Source organism: Callospermophilus lateralis, chromosome 18 (genome assembly GCF_048772815.1).
Source record: "Callospermophilus lateralis isolate mCalLat2 chromosome 18, mCalLat2.hap1, whole genome shotgun sequence".
Classification (NCBI taxonomy): domain Eukaryota; kingdom Metazoa; phylum Chordata; class Mammalia; order Rodentia; family Sciuridae; genus Callospermophilus; species Callospermophilus lateralis.
The window spans coordinates 6,066,652-6,085,426 of record NC_135322.1 but is presented as its reverse complement, the minus strand read 5'-3'; the positions used below and the strand labels follow the sequence as shown (position 1 = coordinate 6,085,426).

Below are 18,775 nucleotides of genomic sequence, written 5' to 3'. Positions count from 1 at the left end.
GGGTCATCTCTGGGGACCGTGGTGGACTGGAGGCAGTCCTGGAGGAAAACTTCCAGGGACGCTGCCAGACATCCTACAACGCACAGGACAGGTCCCGCAACCCAGAGTCATCAGGCCCCAAACACAGACAATTCTGGTTATCTGTGGTAGTTACGTTCTGTAAAGTCAATTTGCATTTTTGTCAACCTGTCAATACGTCACCTTGTTTGGATGTGTTCCTGTAGAGACATGCCTTACTTAAGATAGTTTGTGGATTAACATTAAACTCACCGCCAGCAGCACCACAACTCATGCCTGAGAAAGCTCCATAAGGCACATCACGGCCTTCCTGCACTTAGAAATACTAGGTGGCATTTCAGAACTATACTTGGGGGACATTTCAAACACTGAAATCGCCAACAAAAGACACAAAGATGAAAAAAAAAATCCATGGTATGAAATCAGTGACTCTAGGGTGCCAGTCTACAGGGGTGTGCACTGGGCAGAGCACTGGCTTAGTCCACCTTAGTCAGGAGCACGCATGTTGGGTGACTTGAAAATTTTTCGACTCTGTCCATGTCCATGATGAATCACAGAAAGACCTACAGATATTGATTTGGGGTTCCAATTAAATTTTAGTGAGCAGGTAAGTTTGCAAATATAGAACCCTCAATTACTGAGGACCCAAGAAACCCTGATGTGTGTCAAGAGGACTTGGACCTTGGCTCCGATTGAACATACATTGGATGAGAGATCTAAGGCCAGCAAATTCAAATCTCTGAGGCCCTCTATTCATCTTCTGTTAAATGGGGATGCTTTCTCTCTCTCCTGCCCTTCCCTCCTGCCCTGAGAGAAGTTTGCTGGTACCAGATGGTACCAGATGGTACCAGAGGGTGAGCAAAGAAGACCACAGACAGAGAAAACAGTGACAAAAAGCTAGGAGCCCAGAGGGAGTAGATTTGGGCCTCATATAAGGAAGAACTTTCTGGAAGCCTGTCCACATATAGAAAACAGGAGGTGATGAGCTCTGAAGACAAGAGCTCTCTGTCTTCAAGTTCAGGCTGGAAGAGGATTGAACCAGTAAGTGGTAGAGAAAATTAAAAAAAAAAAAAAAAAAAAGAGGTGGACTAGATTCTGGCTGATGCTCCCAGATGATGGTCCAGGAATCTGTGCAACTCAGAGCTGGATGTGAAATTTCAAAAACCCCAGAGTGAAAGTTTTGGGAAGTGGGGAGATGATTTGCTTCAGATCAGAAGGTGATAGAAAAGCATCTCTGAGAAGAGGGAGGAAGAGCCGGGCTCTAGGGAGGCTACTGTTTGTTGAGAACCTGCTACGCGAGGAGTTGGGCTCCTTTAATTCTCCTAAAAAGCAATACAGTCAGCTTTCACCCCATTTTACAGAGCAGGAAAGTGAGATGCCCAGAAATTAAGTAGCATAATCCAAAACGATATAGTTAGCCAAGGAAGTCAGGATTTGAAGTCACATCTCCCTGACTTTCATGGCCATGTTTTGCTTTGTTTTTGCACCAGGGATTGAACCCAGGGGTGCTTAACCACTGAGCCACATCCCCAGCCCTTTTTGTTTTTATTTTGACACAGGGTCTCACTAAATTGCTTAGTGCCTTGCTAAATTGCTGAGGCTGGCTTTGAATTTGTGATCCTCCTGCTTCAGCCTCCTGAGCCGCTGGGATTACTGGCATGTGCCACCGGGCCCATGCTCCGCTTGACCATGCACTTTTGAACTTTTGAACTTGCAGGGAGGTGAGCATGGGAGATAGCCTCACAGCTGCAGGGATTTCAAACTTCTTTGGAAAAGGGCATAAAGACAGGGCCTGTTGCTTACAGGCACTCCCCCAAGCTCTGAGAAGTAGCTAAAGACCTACTGCCTCTAAACTGGACAGAAATTTCTGGGGCAAAATTGGCTGCCAGTTCTTGAATCTCGTGAAAGTATGAGACCCTCTACAGGATGCGGCCTAACCCTTGGGGAGGCTATGGGAAGACTTCAGGCTCGACTGTGCACTTAGACAGGAATAAACTACAAGTCTTTATTTTTACATCCTCCAGTGAATATTCAACTCTTCCTCAATTAAGGATGTAGGCAACAAACTCTGCTAGTCTCAGCAAGACCAGCGCCTACATGCCCAGTAGAAATCACAGACATTTCCATATCCCATCACAGTGGTACGCATTTCTCAAAATAGTGTTTATGCTCCTCATGATTTTGAAATTAGAGTAGTTAAGATCCACCACCAGATCTTGTGTTGACAAAATGGGACCAATATTACGATATCACAAATTTTGCCTTTTAAAAATATTTTAAGCCAGGCATGGTGGTGCATGCCTGTAATCCCTGCAGTTCAGGAGGCTGGGGCAGAAGGATCACAAGTTTGAGGCCAGCCTGGGCAACTTAGTGAGACCCTCTGTCTCAAAATAAAAGGAGCTAGGGATGTAGCTCCGTGGTATAGTACCCCTGGGTTCAATTTCTTGTACTGCAAAAGAAGAAAGTAATAATAAAAAATTTGATTACTATTTTGGGGTAACTGTCCTTTTTTTAATTGTACATATTTTGCATCTATAAGCATTATTCTGAGACAACTGGTCAGCCTGCCAAAGGGGACCATGGCCCCTAAAAGCCAAGGAACCCAGCTCTAGAGTAAATGCCCCTTGGCCACCAGATGGTAGGTGTGACCAGAGGGCAGGACCTGGGCAGAGAAGGAGGAGGGCTCAGGGAGAGTTAAGGCAGTGGGTGGCCTCAGGAGGTGACTGGTGGAGGGTGGGGTGAGGTACTGTCAGATCTGGAGGTGGGAGGACATTGGTGTCAAAGGCACATCTCAGAGAGTACACAGCCAGTTAGAAGCCGGCAGGGTCCTTCCAGAAGAATCCAGGCTGAGACTGGACTATGAGTCTAGGGCCTGACTTCCTGGGTTGGAATCCTGTCCCCTTCTCTGAGTCTCAGCTTCTGTAAATGGGCTAACAAGCGTATGTACCGCACAGGGTGATTCTAAGGAACAAATGAGATCATCTTTGCCAAAAACAGCATCCCAAACTGATCAACAGCCACCTTCCAGAGGTCACCCTCTAGTGGGGAAAGGCTGCAGAGAAGGGACAAAAATAATAATTCATACATATGTTTTTGGAGGTGAGGGCTCACTGTGTTGACCAGGTTGGCCTTGATTCCCTGGGCTCAAGCAATCCTCCAACCTCAGTCTCCCAAGTGGCTGGGTCGACAAGTGTGTAGCACCGTGCCTGGCTTAATGATTAATATTTCAACAACTACCACTTGTTGAGCAGCTGTTATGCCAGGATCTCCATCTATGATGTCATTCTGCCTTCCCTGAGACCCCCGAGGAGCAGAGAGAGGCAGGACAAGAGAACTAACATGAGGAGCAGGAGTGGCCAGGAGAGAGGCTATGAGAGACTGGATTTGCGGGAGAATGAGGGGCAAGAGGACGGGCAGAGAGAAAGGGAGCCAGCAAAGTGGGGAGAAAGGAGGGGACCCAGGAAGTGATGTCCCTCCAGGGCTGGCATGAAGCACAGGCAGTCAGGAAGCCTTTTGGAAGGGGAGAAGAAAGAGGCTCCAGGGCGGCACGTGCACCCCGCTGTTTCCTCCCCACCCCAGGCTGCCTACCTCGGTGGCAAAGAAGCCTTTGGGTCGGTGCTTGCCCAGGGACGCCAGGCCGCCAGGCCCAGGACTCTCGCTTGCACTGATGGTCTGTTGAGCTGCCGCCAAGATTTCGTCCAGTTTGTCTAGACAGAGGCAAAGGTGGGTGGGGAGACAGAGAGATGAAGTTGGCTCAGACCCCGCCACAAAGGCAGAGCTGGCGCGGGAGTGGGGGAAGCCCGAACAGCGCTGTGAAGGAACCAGGAAAGGGCTGCTGTCCTCCACCCCGGTCCTGCTGGGAGACACCTCTGCCCGCAGCAGGCAGGACCCGGCGATGGGAAAGAGTGAGGCAGAGAGTAGGAGAGCCTCAGGGGAGGGGGCGGGCGGCAGCCAGAGGGGAGGGGTGAGATCGTGGCCTGGCTGGGGTACAAGACAAGCGCTAAGTGGAAGTGGCTGAAGGGCGCGGGGAGAAAGAGTGAACGTGGCGCCCAGCAGGGCCGAGGGGTGGGGCACGCGGGCAGACCCGGAGCAGGGCTGGTCATCTTACTGAGAGCCATCTGATACACGGTCCGCTTTTTCTCCATGCTGGGCACTGGCGCAGGCTGCTGCTCGTACTCTGTGGGCAAAGGAGACAGATGAAGCCCAAGGGCGCCCCAGCGGACGGGGCGGAGCAGGCTCGGCCCGTGGGCGTGGCTAGCAGGTGCAGGCCGGTGGGTGTGGCCAGCGGCTGCGCAAGCGCGAGTGGGGTAGTGAGGGGCCGGGGGTCAGGGAGGGGCGAGTCCGCCGGCGGGATCGGGAGACAGGGGCCCTCCCGCCAGTCCTGTACCCACTCACCACTCTTCTTCTTCCAAGGGGAGACTAGCCCGGGGGAGAGGCAGTAGAGGAGCCAAGAGTTAGGACGTCAGGGGGAGGCGAGGGCCCCCTCTCTGGAACGCCCCCCTCCCTCAGGGCCCCGGGTGGCGGGTGGTCAGATGCCCGACCCGCCCCTGACGGCGGCGGAAACCGGACCCCCCTGGGTCCAATGGGCCCTGTCTGGAAGGAGGGGTTCGCTCTCCTGTGTTATTGGGATTTGGGGGGTGCCAGTGGAAGGAGAGAGAGAGAGAGAATGGGGTGGGGGCGAGGTGGCACTGATGTAGGGAGGCCTGAAGGAAAGAAAGAGCGACCCGCAGAGAGCGGGACACATATCGACCCTAAGAGAGATCCCGACAGAAACAGAGATACAAGAGGACAGGGGAACGCGTTCTCTCAGACAGCCCTTCCCAGCGACACACAGGCAGGCCACAGAGTCTGGCCCATAGATTGGGGAACAGAAGGAGGACGAGGACCCTGATCACTAACAACACTAACAAACTCGAGGGACCGTCCAGCCCCCTCCCCACCCCTCCCTGGCCCTCAGCCCCGGCAGCCCCTCAGGCTCACCCATTTCCTCCAGCTCTGAGGTCATAGACTTGGAACGAAGGGAGATGGCTGGGGGCGGGAGCCGCTTAGCCTGCTGGGGTGCTGAAAAGGCGACGTGGGGGTGGGAGTCATCAGAACCATGGGGACAAGACCCCATGACTTCCTGCCACCACACTGCTCCCAGAGCTAGAGAACAGCACCTCCGGCATGCTGAGCCCTCCCTGCCTCCTTTTGTCCCCAGAAGGGTCATGAACAAGCAGCCTTGGGAAAGTGCAGGCCTCGGGTGGTGGGGACCAGCCATGAAGGCTCCTGAGGGTCTTGATCTGGTATCTGTGAGATGCCCAGGCCTTGCCATGCAGGTGTGCGAAGTACCTTTCTTATGGACAGCTTCATCCATGTCCGGGTGCCTGGTGACCATCACCACCTTGACCATCAGTGTGTTGCCCCCTTGGCGGATCATGTTTACCACCTGTCGGTGGCCGACCTTCACCACGTTCTGCCCATTCACCTGTGGCACAGGTTTGGATGAGGGAGGATTGTTTTCAGCTTCAGAATCCCAGCAAAGTGGCCTCCTACCCTGCCCTGTCCCCGTCCACCACTCTCCCCTCCCTCTGAACCTCCTCACCATTCCTGCCCTGGCCAGGCCCCTACCCCCTTCCTGAACTCCCTGGCTCAGGGTCCAGGAGGAGGCTCTGCGTACCCTATTCATCCCAGTCCCCTTCTCATCTCCCAGAAGAGTGTGTGTGTGTGTGTGTGTGTGTGTGTGCGCGCGCGCGCGCACACATACACACACATGCATGCGCGTGTGTTGGAGACAGCTCTGTGCCACTCTTTCAAGACACTTCAGAAGAGACTTCAGATGGAATTGTGGCTGGGGGTGGCCAGGGAACTGGGAAGCCTGGTGCCAGAGGAGACTCTGGAGTTGGGCAGGCAGATCTTGGTGTGGACTATGAGGGGACTAGGGGCCTGTCATCATGGCCCCAGGAAGAGAGGTGGCAGGACTCACCTCGATGAGGAAGTCTCCCATTCGAAGTCCAGCCCTCCATGCCACGCCGCCCTCGTCCACTGACTCCAGGTACTGCAGCGCCGGGAAGGCCGGGGTGGGGGTGAACTCCTCGATGGGGGTCTGCGCTGCAGACAGGGAGGAGCCGGCGGGGTCGGAGGGGAGGGGGTGGAGAGGCCAAGCAGGGGATGGGGCTCAGACCCAAGTCACGGAGGCCTCACCGTAGCTGAGGGACCAGCACCCCAGGGTGGGGTGGTGGGAGGGGTGGGGTCCCTTTCTCTTTCCATGCCTCCCACCCTGGCCCTGCTTCCTGGGTAGAGAGCCCTGCTCCCAGCCCCTCCCCGGCCGGCACTCACCCTTGGCCCCCCGGAGCACGAACCCAAACCCCTCACTGTCCTTCTTCTGCAGTAAAACTGTCTTCTCCTTAATGATGTAATCGCTGGCAGGAAGGCAGGAGGGATGGGGGTGGAGAAGGGATCATGAGATACAAAGCTGGCGCCCCACCCAGCAACCCGGTGCCCCAGCCCCTGCTCTGCTCCGGGACCATTCACGGCACCTCCTGGGATGTCTCTCCGTGTGCATGTGCTGGCAGCAGCCCTGACAGGCCTCCCCCTCAGAGCCCAGAGTGCTCTCTCTCCCACTCACTCTTTCCTCATTCATCCATCCATGCATCCAGCCACCCATCCATTCAGCAAGTAGTTACCGGGCCCACTGTGCACCAGGAACGCAGAGGGCTGGGGAGAGAAGCCTCCGGAGACCCACAGAGCTTAGCTTGGGTCCCTGCTAGCCACTTCCTATCTGTGACCTTGAGCCCATGACTTTAACCATTTGTGCCTTGGTTTCCTCACCTATAATGGGGGATAATTACAGACCCTGCCTGATGGGGTCATGAGGGAATTCAGAGTGAGTAACATGCATGGTGCATGGCACAGTGCCTGGCAAAAGCCTGTGTTTAGTGGGACCTGTTCACCATCCTGGGATCAAGGTATTAAGTTACAATGACACGTCCTTTGACGAGACCCCTCTCAACTCCATTACTATATATACATTACAGTAACACTTCCTGAGGTCCCCAAGCCAAGTGGGACTCTGCTTGTTTTGAACTGTCCAATATGGCAGCCACTGGCTGCATGTGACTAATTTTATGAAAGTTAATCAAAACTAAAAGCATTCAGTTCCTCAGTCACAGTGGCCACATGCGGCTGGTGGCTACTACCATGCAGGACAGTGCTGAACAAAACATTTCCACCGCTGTAGAAAGTTCCAGTGGGCTTTCTTTAGGCCTTGGTAAATCTCAAGTGCATCCCCTGAATGCCATCAGTATGCCCTAGTAAAATGTGAACTCCCCATGAATATGCTGACAGTCCTCAGGAAAGCCACCAAGTCCCACCAGTACATTTGGGCAATGCTCACAAACCCAGTAAATATCAATTAAACTGAAGACTTTGCATTTATATCCCTGCCTGTGCAGGTTTGCTCAGACCACTGTCCCAAACTCCAACATCCCCCTACTGTATACCTCAGCAATGCACAGCTCATCCTCCAGGGAGACCAAGACCCCAGGTCCATCAAGAATGCTCAAACACCCTGGGCCCAGACCACTCCCTTCAGAACCCCCAAGAATACCTAAGAGCCACAGAATGCACACCTGTTTGGCCCCAAACATCCTTCAGTAATAACTGGGGCTGGAGACACTGCATACTTGTAGCCCCTCCCCACTGTTCCTCTTGCACGTCCTCAGATATGCCAACAATGCCCAGACCCCCTCAGCGTACCCCAGTAACATCCATGCAGCTTCAGCACACTCCAATAATAGCCAAGCGTGCTCCCCAATTACCTACCCCCACAGATTTAGCAAAACAGCCCTCCACGAATACTCCAGTATATTTCAGTAACACCCCCACATATCCCAGTATGCTCCAATAATAACTTCCCCCTCACTCCGATCTCAGTGTATTCCCATAACACACCCCCTGACACATCCCAGCACATGCCAATAAAACCCAATGTGCTTCTAGTGTATTTTGGCATCACCCCCACAGGCACCCCTGTATACTCCCATGAACCCCACGAGTTCCACTGTAAAATCTATACATCTGTATCACAGCAACCGTGTTCAGCATGTGCACGTGTACTGCCAGCCCGTCTCCACCCTCCTTAGCGCGCCTCAATGTGCTCGACAGCACATATGTACACACAGACACATCTGAGCCGCAGCCCTTGCTGGAGAGTTCAACCTGGTCCAATCAACACATCCACACCACACCCACCATGTCTTCCTCCCCCCTGATCTTCTATGCAGCCCAGGGCCTGGCCACCTTTGCAGCTAATGGAGCTGCTGATGGGAGAGAAGGGCTGAAGGAGGCCAGGTGAGGGGAACAGGAAGGACAAGGGGTCAAGAAGCCTTGGGCGCAGGTACAGTGGGGAGGCAGGGTCAGCAGAAGTTGGTTCTGAGGTCAGGGCTGCCTGCTCCTGACCATGCATTTGGTGACATCCTCATCCCCATTTTTGCCCCGCCCCCAACCTGACAACCTCCTCCAAGCCTTATGTCCTTGCTACTCCCATATCCTTTCCAGCTCTCCAGGCCCCGCCCGCAGCCAAGAGTGCCCATCAGCACCCTTTATCCCTCACCAGCAGCACTACCTCTTTCCTTCATTCATACCTCTCACCCCTCCCTCCCCCACCTTTCCCCTGCCCCACACCATCCTCACTCTCCATCCACAAGCCTCAGAATCCTCCGTCCCACAGCATAATCAGTAAAACCCCATGCTTGATACACCAAGAGGCACTTGCTATGGGCAGGCCGTACATAAAGCCCCTCACAGGCAAAGCACTCACATGTCCCCCCACAACCAGCCTGTGAGGTACGCGTAAGTACCATTTCCACTCTGCAGGTGAGGGAACAGAGGAAACAAAGGTTAAGTAACTTGCCTGAACTCACAGGGTGAATAACATTCAATAATATCCAAGAAAATACCCGGGCCACTGCAGTAATAATACCCTCTACTCCATTGCACCGAAATACCTTGAGCACATACACAAAATCACCAGGAAATGTCCTCCAGCACCTAAAGTTTATCTCAAGTTATGCCAACCACACAGCGAGTAACACGTATCGAACTGCTAAATGCCACTGTTCTAAGCACTTCACGTTTATCTATTCATTTAATCCTAACATCAGTCCTAGGAGGCATTAGCTGTTATTGTTCCCATCTTACAGATGAGGAAACTGAGGCACAGAGAAAAAACTTGCTCAAGATCACGCCAGCTACAAAAAAGTGTGGAAGCCATGATTTAAACTTCCCACAAGCAGTATGTCCCAATAATCCATATACCCTAAGTGTCCAAACACCCCCAGATCACCACAGCATCCCTCTGTCCTTCCCTCCCAATTCCCACCTCTGAATCCCATAAGGGATCTCTCTCCTCGTTCTCATGACTGGGTCACATGGGCCCTTGCTATCTGTGGTGGCCCCCATCCCGCCAACTTCTCAACTGCCCTCTTGTCCCCCAGCTTCCTGCAACTCTGTATTTCATCTCTCCTGTCCCCTCCCCCTGACCTCACTCCATACCATCTTGCAGTTCCTCCTCACCCTAACCACTCCACCAGCCTGCACAGCCCTCTGCAGACCCTCATCCCACGCCAGGGGACCATCTTTCCATCTCCCACATTCCCTTCCCCAAAATGTCCTCCTCAGGCTCCTGTGACCTCCTCACCCTATCCATGCCACCTCTCCCTGCTTTCCTTAGCCTCATCTCTCCATCGTCCTCTTTGGCCTCCTCTGTATGTGTCCCCTAAATCACCCCCAGTTCCTACTTTGCACCCCACCGGTTCATCCATGGGAAGCTCTCCTCCTTGCATCCTCAACTCAATTCCCCAGCACCCACCGAGCACCCTCCAGCACCCTCCGCAGCTCTATTCGCAGCTGCATTCATTTACATTCCCTGCGTCCTCTTCCCTGCTCTCCAGGCTGCCCAGATCCCCACCCCCAAATCCTCTTCGCATTCCCGCATTCCCTCTGTACCCCATTTCCTTTCTTTGCACACTCCACACACCCCATGCTCCAGCATCCACTCCCTACTCCAGCACCCCCACTCGCTCTGTCCCTCCCGCTCCTACTCAGGCCCTTCCACCTTCCCCTCCCCCACATGTGCTACCCACACTGCACCCCATTTACGCTCTCTGGTGCGGACTACCTGCCTGTCAGGAGCTGGCACAGCGCTCTCCCCCAGGCCATCCCTCGGCGTCCCTGAGAGGCCTCTGGAGCTCGGCGGCCAGCTCCTGTTCCCTGGATCCTACACGCGGAGACTGCGGTGTCCACTCCCCCACCCCCACGCGGAGGTCCTTCTCACACACTCAGAATCCCATAGCCCCACGCCCGCGGCTGTCCATGGCGCCCCTCCGGTGCTCAGTCCCTCCCCGTGTACCCATATCCATGGGCATCTCCACAGCAAGCCCAGAGGCCCCCACACAGGGAGGCCAGCCCCCTTCTCCATGCTGAGAAGTGGCAAACACAAGCAGATGCGGCTCCCCATGCAGAAGCTCAGCTGTGGCCCAGTACACGTGCCCGGCATGGGCAGAACCTCTGGCTCACAAGGGTCCCCTCCCACGCAAGACCCCCTGGGGGCAAGGGGAGGGGCACATGGTGATAGAAACACAAGAGGGACCAGTGAAGGGGCTAGTGGGGGAGGGGCAGGCTGGGCACTGGAGGTGGGGTGTTGGGAAACATAGCCGCAGTCCCTGGGACAGATCCACTCCATCACTCACACACACACACACACACACACACACACACACACACACGCATGCACGCGCGCACACACACACGACTCCCCAGACAGCCTCACTATCGTTCCAAGTCACACAGAAACAGACACTGTCACACAGGGCCACACAGATGGACACAGCTGTGGGGTGGGCTAAGAGCCCGCCAGCTCCCCATCTCTCTCCCTCTCACACACATACATACACATACGGCTGCAGGCGGTCACACACGCATATCGACACAGCCATACTGACACACGCACAGTCGCACAGTGACACGCAGCGGAAAAAGAGGAGGGGAGGGGAGGGGAGACTGGGGGCGGATTGCGTGTGTGATGGGGGGACGACTGTGAATGGGAGAGAGGGGTATGAATGGGGGGACTTGCCAACTCTGGGAAGAGGGGCGGGGAAAGGGGGATCAGTGGAACAGGGGCCTGGGGGTGTCGGTGCCTGAGGGAAGCCACTGTGGCTCCCCGTGGAGGGCTGCACAGAATGGGGGCGCTGACGGCGGCAGCAGGGGCAGTGGGTGCCGAACCTAGAGTGGGGTCCGTCTGGAGGGCCAGACTGGGGAAGGGTCTTGCGGAAAGAGGAGAGGGGGCCGTGAACGGCCGTGAGAGGGTGGAGGACGGTCCCGGGGCTGAGGAGTGTGCGCGGGGGCTCTAGCAGGGGGGCCCAGGGAGCCGGCCGAGGGATCGCGAGGAGGGATGGAAGGGCTCTAGGCCGGGCCGAGGTTAGGGACAGGCAGGGAGGGCAGGAGGAGTCTTGGGCTGGGGGCAGCCCTCGGAGGGGCGCTGGCGGCCGGGCAGGGTCCCGGGAGCGGGCCGGGGCCTCGGGCCAGGCCGCAGGGAAGGGGCGGCGCGCTGGGTTACCTGTAGATGTACCAGACGCTGCGCCGCCGGGGCCCCAGGGCCGGCCAGCTGGAGGAGAGCGCGGGGGGCGGCTGCGGCAGGGAGCCCCCGCCGGGGCCGCCCCCGAGACCCCCGCCGCCGCCGACCGCAGACAAAGCCATCGCCGCCGCGGCCCCGGCCCCGGCCCGGGTCCCGGTGCCGGCCGCCCCCGCCGCCGCCGCCGCCGCCGCGTCCCCGTCCCCGCTCGGCCGAACCCCCGTGTCCGGGCCCCCAGGCCCCGCCTCATGCTGACCCGCGCCGGGAGGGGGGAGGGGGAGGGGGCGCGCACCTCCCCCCGCGGGAGGGAGGGCAGGGCCGGGGGCTCACATGCCGGGGGGCGCGGGGGCGCGGGGCGCGGGGTCGGGCCGCGGCGGTAGCGCGAGGACCGCGGACGGCGCCGGCTTCAGCACCGCGGACAGCTCCGGAGGCGGCGGCGGGCGGGAGGCTTAACCCCTTGGCGTCCTGCGCCGGGTGGCGGAGGGGGCCGGGCAGGGGGAGGGGGCTGGGAGGGGAACGCGGGGGCCCCCTTGGCGGGAAAAGGGGGAGGGGCGAGGCGCGGGGGGAGAAGGGGGAGGCACTTCCGGTCTGCCCCCCCTTAACCCCCCTCCCCCCTCCAGAGCCCTCCCGCGCAGGTGCAGAGCGAGGGAGAGCGGGAGAGGGACGCACAACATCACACAAGATGCCTCTCGCAACCGCGTGCAGGGACGCATGGACAGAGCCTCACTTCCCGGGCAGGGACACCACGGGTGAGAGAGGCCCCGGAGCGGACACGCAACCCACCACCACAGACCAACACACAAGGCACCCCAACACCGCCTGAAAGGGCCCAGAAAGGAAGTCCAGGACTTTCAGACCTGGCCCCTGGGGAGGCAAGACAGCACTCCCCCATGGCCCAGAAGCCCTGCCAGAGGGAGACACACAGCACCCCAAGCCGGCTAGAGGGGAGAGTGGCACACACCAGAAGGGGGATACACAGCTGGATGGCCCTGCTCCAGCAGGGGTGCTGGGGCCCAGTAGTGGGATGCAGGACAGAGGCCAGGCCAGGTCACCACAGAAAAGGCCAGGTAGAACAGAGGGAAGGCAGGAGGAGGGGGCCTCAGGCACTCCACACACACAGCAGCACCGGGAGCCCAGGAGCAGTGGAGGAGAAAAGACAGGAACCACAGTAGACAGCAAGACAGGCTAGCAGAAGGGGAAGGAGGTAGAGAGGGACCATCCCCAAACAGCTGGTGAAGCAAGTGACCTCCCAGACCAAGGCCAAGGAGAGGCCCAGAGAGATGTGGACAGAGACAGAAGCAGAGGCCAACTCTCTGAAGCAAGAACACCAGGGGTGGGGAAACCTTGATACTCACCCAGTGCCCAGAGCCGGAGACGTGCCAGGCGAACACGCACAATGGTCAAGCGCCTCAGACCCTCGGGGCGCAGGGTGGCATTCCAGTCCCACTCCCTCTCCCCACGTTGTCATTTCTCTTCCCACCCCAACCCTGACCCTTCCCCACTGGCCAGAACACAGACACATAGGTTTGGACACATTTAATGGAAGGACGCTATGAACAAGGAGACCCTTCCTTGGCTTGTGGGGCGGCGGAGGAGAGTGTCATCTCTCAGACACCAGATTATGACCCTCCCTCTCCCACAGCCCTGCCCTCTGGAAGCCCAAGCCCTGGAGTCCTCCCTTCCTCTGCTCTCCCCTCCCCCAGCATTCCAGATCCTGAATTCCAGATCAATCAGATAGATGCAGATGCATGCACACACTCCTCTGTGCTCACACGCACAGCAGCATGCACAGACCCACAGATGTGTACAGAGACCTGCCTGTCCACATGTGTGATCAGACACATGAACACTTCTGGCAGTGCCTGCCCACAGACTCAGAGAAGCACAGATATGCAGAGCCAGTTGCACAGTTAGCACAGTCACAAATGCACCCGGATATATCCAATGGGACAGAGCATTTTTACAGGGACCTCCATCTAAAGGCCTTCCAGCCACACATGCACACGGATGGGTGTCATGCACACCTATAGAGACACACATCCACACATTGGGAAACCTCAGCTCTGGTCGTGCACACACACACATTCATTCACCCCACAGGCACCCCGTCCTTCCCATCCTGACCCCGTCCCCTCCCTGCCCCTCCCCTCTCACCTCCCTGGGCCAATCCCATCCATCAAGCTTCAGAAGCAAGTCAGCCAGCAGCCAGGGAGGGGAAAGGTGTCAGTGTGCCCCTCTCCAGACCCCATCCCACCTGGCCCTGCCCGTCCCCTCCCTCCCTACATCAGTGCAAGGCAGGGGATGCACACACACTTCCACTGCATGTGACTGCACGATGGGGCACATGAAGGAGACCAGAGCCTCCACCCAGCCACACACACGAACACCCCCAGGGTACCCAGCCACCTCATTAGTCTCTGGCTACCCCAAAATGGACAGTCTCATGGCTGCCAAGCATGGTTTGGAGTTGGGCTGAGTTGTCTGAAGCCAATGCCTTCTCCCACCCTTGACACCCCTTCAAATTTTGGGAGGAGATGAGATGGGGGCTTAGAGCTGGTGGACATAGCTAAAGTGTGGAGCCTGCAGGAAGACTAGGGCGGGGGGCACCTGAGAGTGTAAAGACATTTACCTTGGGGCATCAAAGCTGTCGTAGGAGCCCACAGTATAATGCCGGAAGAGTCTCTTTGCTTTGTCACTGCGGCTTTCTGCAGGAGGACAAGGAACAGTCTTGAACCCTTCCTTGCTTTGGAATCCATGGCCTGAGCCTTTCTTCTCCTCCAGCACCCCACCCGTTCCCCAGGAGGGGGAGAGGAAGGGAGATGAGGATTCTAGGGTGTACTGGGGACAGTTGGGAGTTCCTCGTTACCTTGCTTTCCCTCCTGGGAACGGTTTGCCACCTCTTCCAAGCAGTCAGAAGGGAACCAGCCAACACGACCTTTGACCTGGCCTTCCCAGAAGCCTCCTTCCCCAATGCTGAGCACTGGACGGGAGCAGAGACATGGGGACATTTTGATGTGTCTATGCTGCTCCCCAGCCGCCAGCACACTCCTGAACAGGTAGCCTGCCCACAATCCCTAGCACCTGGCTTACGGGCATCCTCAAGAAATGTCTGAAGAAGGGTGAGGGGATCATGGGAGAACCAAACCATGTCACTATTACCTTCAAGATTTCTGGACCCAATGGGAACATCAAGAAACATAGGAGTGAGGGGAGCTGGGCCTGATGGTGCAAGCCTGTAATCATAGGGACTCCAGAGGTTGAGGCAAGAGGATCGCAAGTTTGAGGCCAGCCTCAGTAACTTAGCAAGACCCTAAACAACTTAGTGAGACCCTGTCTAAAAAAATTAAAAGGTCTGGGGATGGATGTAGCTCAGTGCCAACAACCTTGGGTTCAATTGCCAATACTAAAAAAACAAAAGAGGGGGCTGGGGTTGTGGTTCAGTGGTAGAGCACTCACCTAGCACGTGCAAGGCACTGAGTTCGATCCTCAGCACCACATAAAAATAAATAAAAGAAAGGTATTGTTTAACTAAAACTAAACTTAAAAAAAGAAAGAAAGAAAAGAAAAGAGCCATCGGGGAAAAGGCATTTCCTGACATGGTCCTCCCAGGTTAGGGGCAGGTCCTCCGTCCTTATCTATTTCCCCTGGTAATCAGCCGCAGCCAAGCTGTATAATTCCCCTAAACCATCCTAGGCCCTGTGAACTTGGGTGGCCATTGCAAGGACAAGCTGTGCTCCCCTGCCACCCTGCTTCTGCCACATTCTGAAGTGTCCTTGCCACTTAGTCTTTTATCCTTTCCTCCAGGGCCCTCCCTCGGCCTCTTTGCCTCACTTGGCTCTAGAAAGAAAAAGAAATTAAAATCTCCTCCTTCCTTCTCCTCACCACAACTCAGGATGCTTGCTGCCAGCTCCACCTCTTGGCCAGTGGGCACATCTTCACCCTCTGCCTGTTACGTGCCTGGCGTTGAAGTACAGAGACGGGTGACCAGGCTAGCAAAGTTTACCCAGTTCTCACTCTGTGCCAGAACCCTACAGTGAGCATCTTCACTATCGCTGTTTTACTGACAAGGAAACTGAGGCTCAGGGAGCGGCATCATTTGCCCAAGGTTCTAGGGCCCGTCACTGGCAGGGTGGCTTTGAACACAGATCAGTTTCCAGAGCTGATGCTTTGAGTCATTAATGTGCTGTTAACTTTTCATCCAAGGCTCGCCGCTGCTGCTGCTGCTGCTGACAAGTGATAGACACACGTCTTCCCTGTTCCCAGCATTCCTCATGACTCTGTCCCCACTCCTCCACCTCATTAGTCTTTGCACCCACCCAGGGAGGGAACAACTGTTTTTCCACTTTGTGCATGAGGACACTGAAGGTGACAAAGAAAATCCCCTATCTGGAGATGGCTCAGGCCACTCTAGGAGTTGAGATCCTTTTCCCTACACAAACGGCCTCCTTTGATAGAATGTGGGGAATTCAGCTGAGGTGTCCAGGGTCATGGACAAGAGCAGAGATGGCAAGTCCAGGGGCCTGGGTTCCTGGCTGGCTCTGCCATGCTTGGCTGGGCAGTCTCGTAATCAGTCATTTGTTACTGGATGGATACTTATTTAGTGCCAGTCATGACCAGGGCAGACACTGTTGCACACAATCACTGTGGCTCATGGAGGTCCCAGACAAGTGGCTGTTGGAGAAGTAACTCTACAAGCCACTGCAGGATTGGAAATCAAGGCCAGAACTCAAAAGGAAAGAACAGGGTGTTGGGAGAGAGGGCAGATGGGAGTGCATAAACTAGATGGCAGAGGGCCCTGGGGTCTCTGAGGATTGACATATTGGCTGGAGAGCTGAAGGATCCCAGGAGTTGAGGAGGCAGAGAGCAGGAGGAAGGGCTTTGCAGGCAGAAGGAAGAGTCTGGCACAGAAAAGGATGTAAAGTGTGTGGAGAGCGTGAAGGAAGAGTGGGCAGGAGGGCGCCGAGGCCAGGGGACGAGGTTGGGCTTTGACTCTGAGAGTAGAGGGAGCTGGTGAGGAGCTCAGGGGCCTCATGCATGCAGGCGAGCCCCGAGACAACCAAGTCCCTTTAATGAAAGGGGGATGTGAAAATAGGAGGAAGTGTGTCCTCTCCCTACACAGAAAGACAGTGGGAGATACTGCTCTGGTCCTGGGCACCCTGAAGGTCCCTTGCCCCGGCCTCGGCTCCCCTTTCTTCTTTCCCTCATCCTCTCCCCTCACTTCCCAGGCCACTGGCTCTGACGCATCTTGTCATTCATCCATTCACTCAGCAAATGTGCACTGGGCCTCCTATGGGCTGGGTCACTAAACTGGGCCTTGGTGACCCAGAGACCAATGACCTGTGATCTCACTGTCTGCAGGAACTCAGACTACGGGGAGACAGACTACAAAGCAGACCAAGGAATCAACCTGGTCCCCATGTGCCTCTTCAGGCCTTCCTCTGCTAATCTGGGTGGCCGGGCTGTCCCCCTCTAAGTGCCTGAAGTAGGGCCACTATGACACCAATGGCTAGCCCTTACTCAGGGCTTATTATGTGCAAAGCATTGGTCTAAATGCTTTATAAGACTATTTCCAGCCTTGTAAGGGTCTTATTTTAAAGATGAGGGAACTGAGGCCCACTCAGAGGTGGTGGGGCAGGATTTGAACCAGGCAGCCTGGCTCTCAGCCCCCACACTGCTCCTTCTCCTGGTGTTGACCTTGTGTCTGCAGCGCACCTCCCTCCTCCAAAGCACTGTGCTATCCAAGAACACACCGAAGGCCCGGCCGGGTCTGCATGTGGGAGCCAGTGCACTGTTCTCCAGGGGAGAATGGGAAAACCAGAGAGGTCACCTGGTATCAGCAGCCTCCATTGACGGAGCCCTGGCCTCAGCCAAGCCTCACACACCTGCCACCTCCTCAGAGCACCCTCCCATTTCTCAGAAGAGAACACCTGGCTGAGGCAGGAGGTGAAGTCAAGGGTGCTGGGCTTGGGCTGGGGACACTGGGCGAGTCACTTCATCTATGTCCCTTCACCTATACAATGGGGCTCAGGACCCCTTCCTGAAAGGGCAGTCAGACATCTAATGAGACCCCGGGGGTGAAATACTCCAACCTAGCCAGCAGGGTCCCGCGAAAGTTCCCTTCCCCTCCTTCACCTGGACCCTGCTCCTGGCAGAATCCTCTCAGTGTGCCTTCTCTTCCAAGGCAGAGGGACCTGTTGGGGCTCACTGGGGTCCACAGAGTGCAAGGGACATTCTAGGTGCCTAGGTGCTGCTCAGATTCACCAAAACGAATGTGGCGCGCCTGCCCCCGCCTGGCCCCACAGTGCTGCGTGGCCTGTCCAGTTACCTTTGATCTTCTCGCCCTTGCTCAGGGAGATTTCCCCCTCAGCTTGGGCCTGGTACGACTTGACAGCCATGAAGGAGCGTCCAGGTACCGCTGAGTAGAGCTTCCTCCGCCTCCCGCGGCTGCCCAGGGAGCCCCCAGGGCCCCCTGAGCCCCCTGTGCCCCCGGCTGGCCCTTCCCGGGGCGTCCCGCTGGAGCTGCATACACAGAGGGTGTAAGAGGCAGGGGGCGTGGAGGGAGGGGGCATCTCTGGGAGAACAGGGGTCCTCGGGTGGGAGGGGGATGGCGCACAGAGTGGGGGAGGGGTGAGTGGGTTTCCCAGCTCTGGAGTCCTCCGGGAAGAGGGCATTTAGAGGCTCCCTCTGCCTGCCTGCCGATGCACCCCAGCCCCCCTCTCCTGCCTCCCGGCTTCCGCTCTGCCCCCTCCCACGGTCCTGCACACACTGCCTGATTCAGCTTCCTGAAACGGAGCTGGGACTGTGTCATCCCTCAGCTCAGGAGCCCTCAGGACTCCCAGCCTCCTCCTGGGTCGGGTCCAGGTCCTTTGCCCACCACTCCCGGCTTCTCCCACTCCGGGGCTGTGCCTGGCTGCCCTGCTCTCTGCCCAGGCCGGCCTCCCTGCCCTCGAATGACTCCTGCCCACCCTCCCTCTGCCCTGGGTGACCTCTTCTCCTCCCTGGGCTCATCCCCAAGTCTGGACAGCCCTCCCAAAGCCCCTGCCCATGCCCACAACCCTCCTCCTGCTCACCCCACCCTGACATTCTGTCTGTCCTCAGGGGCTGGAACTGATCTTTCTTTTGGGGACCCCCAGTCCCAGGCCCCTG

The 18,775-nt window shown here is 56.7% G+C and overlaps 1 protein-coding gene across 1 annotated transcript in view; it reads right to left on the bottom strand.

Moving 5' to 3' along the window:
• The window catches only part of Shank1 (SH3 and multiple ankyrin repeat domains 1), a 43,648-nt gene that overhangs the window by 12,468 nt on the left and 12,405 nt on the right, over positions 1-18,775 (bottom strand). The window contains exons 12-22 of the mRNA XM_076838124.2: positions 17,955-18,148; positions 14,496-14,609; positions 14,259-14,334; positions 13,784-13,810; positions 6,337-6,419; positions 5,984-6,108; positions 5,350-5,485; positions 4,999-5,079; positions 4,414-4,437; positions 4,127-4,195; positions 3,607-3,725 (exon numbers count right to left, since the gene is read on the bottom strand). Of these exons, the coding sequence (XP_076694239.2) occupies positions 3,607-3,725; positions 4,127-4,195; positions 4,414-4,437; positions 4,999-5,079; positions 5,350-5,485; positions 5,984-6,108; positions 6,337-6,419; positions 13,784-13,810; positions 14,259-14,334; positions 14,496-14,609; positions 17,955-18,148 (1,048 nt within the window). The remainder of the gene's footprint in view (positions 1-3,606; positions 3,726-4,126; positions 4,196-4,413; positions 4,438-4,998; positions 5,080-5,349; positions 5,486-5,983; positions 6,109-6,336; positions 6,420-13,783; positions 13,811-14,258; positions 14,335-14,495; positions 14,610-17,954; positions 18,149-18,775) is intronic.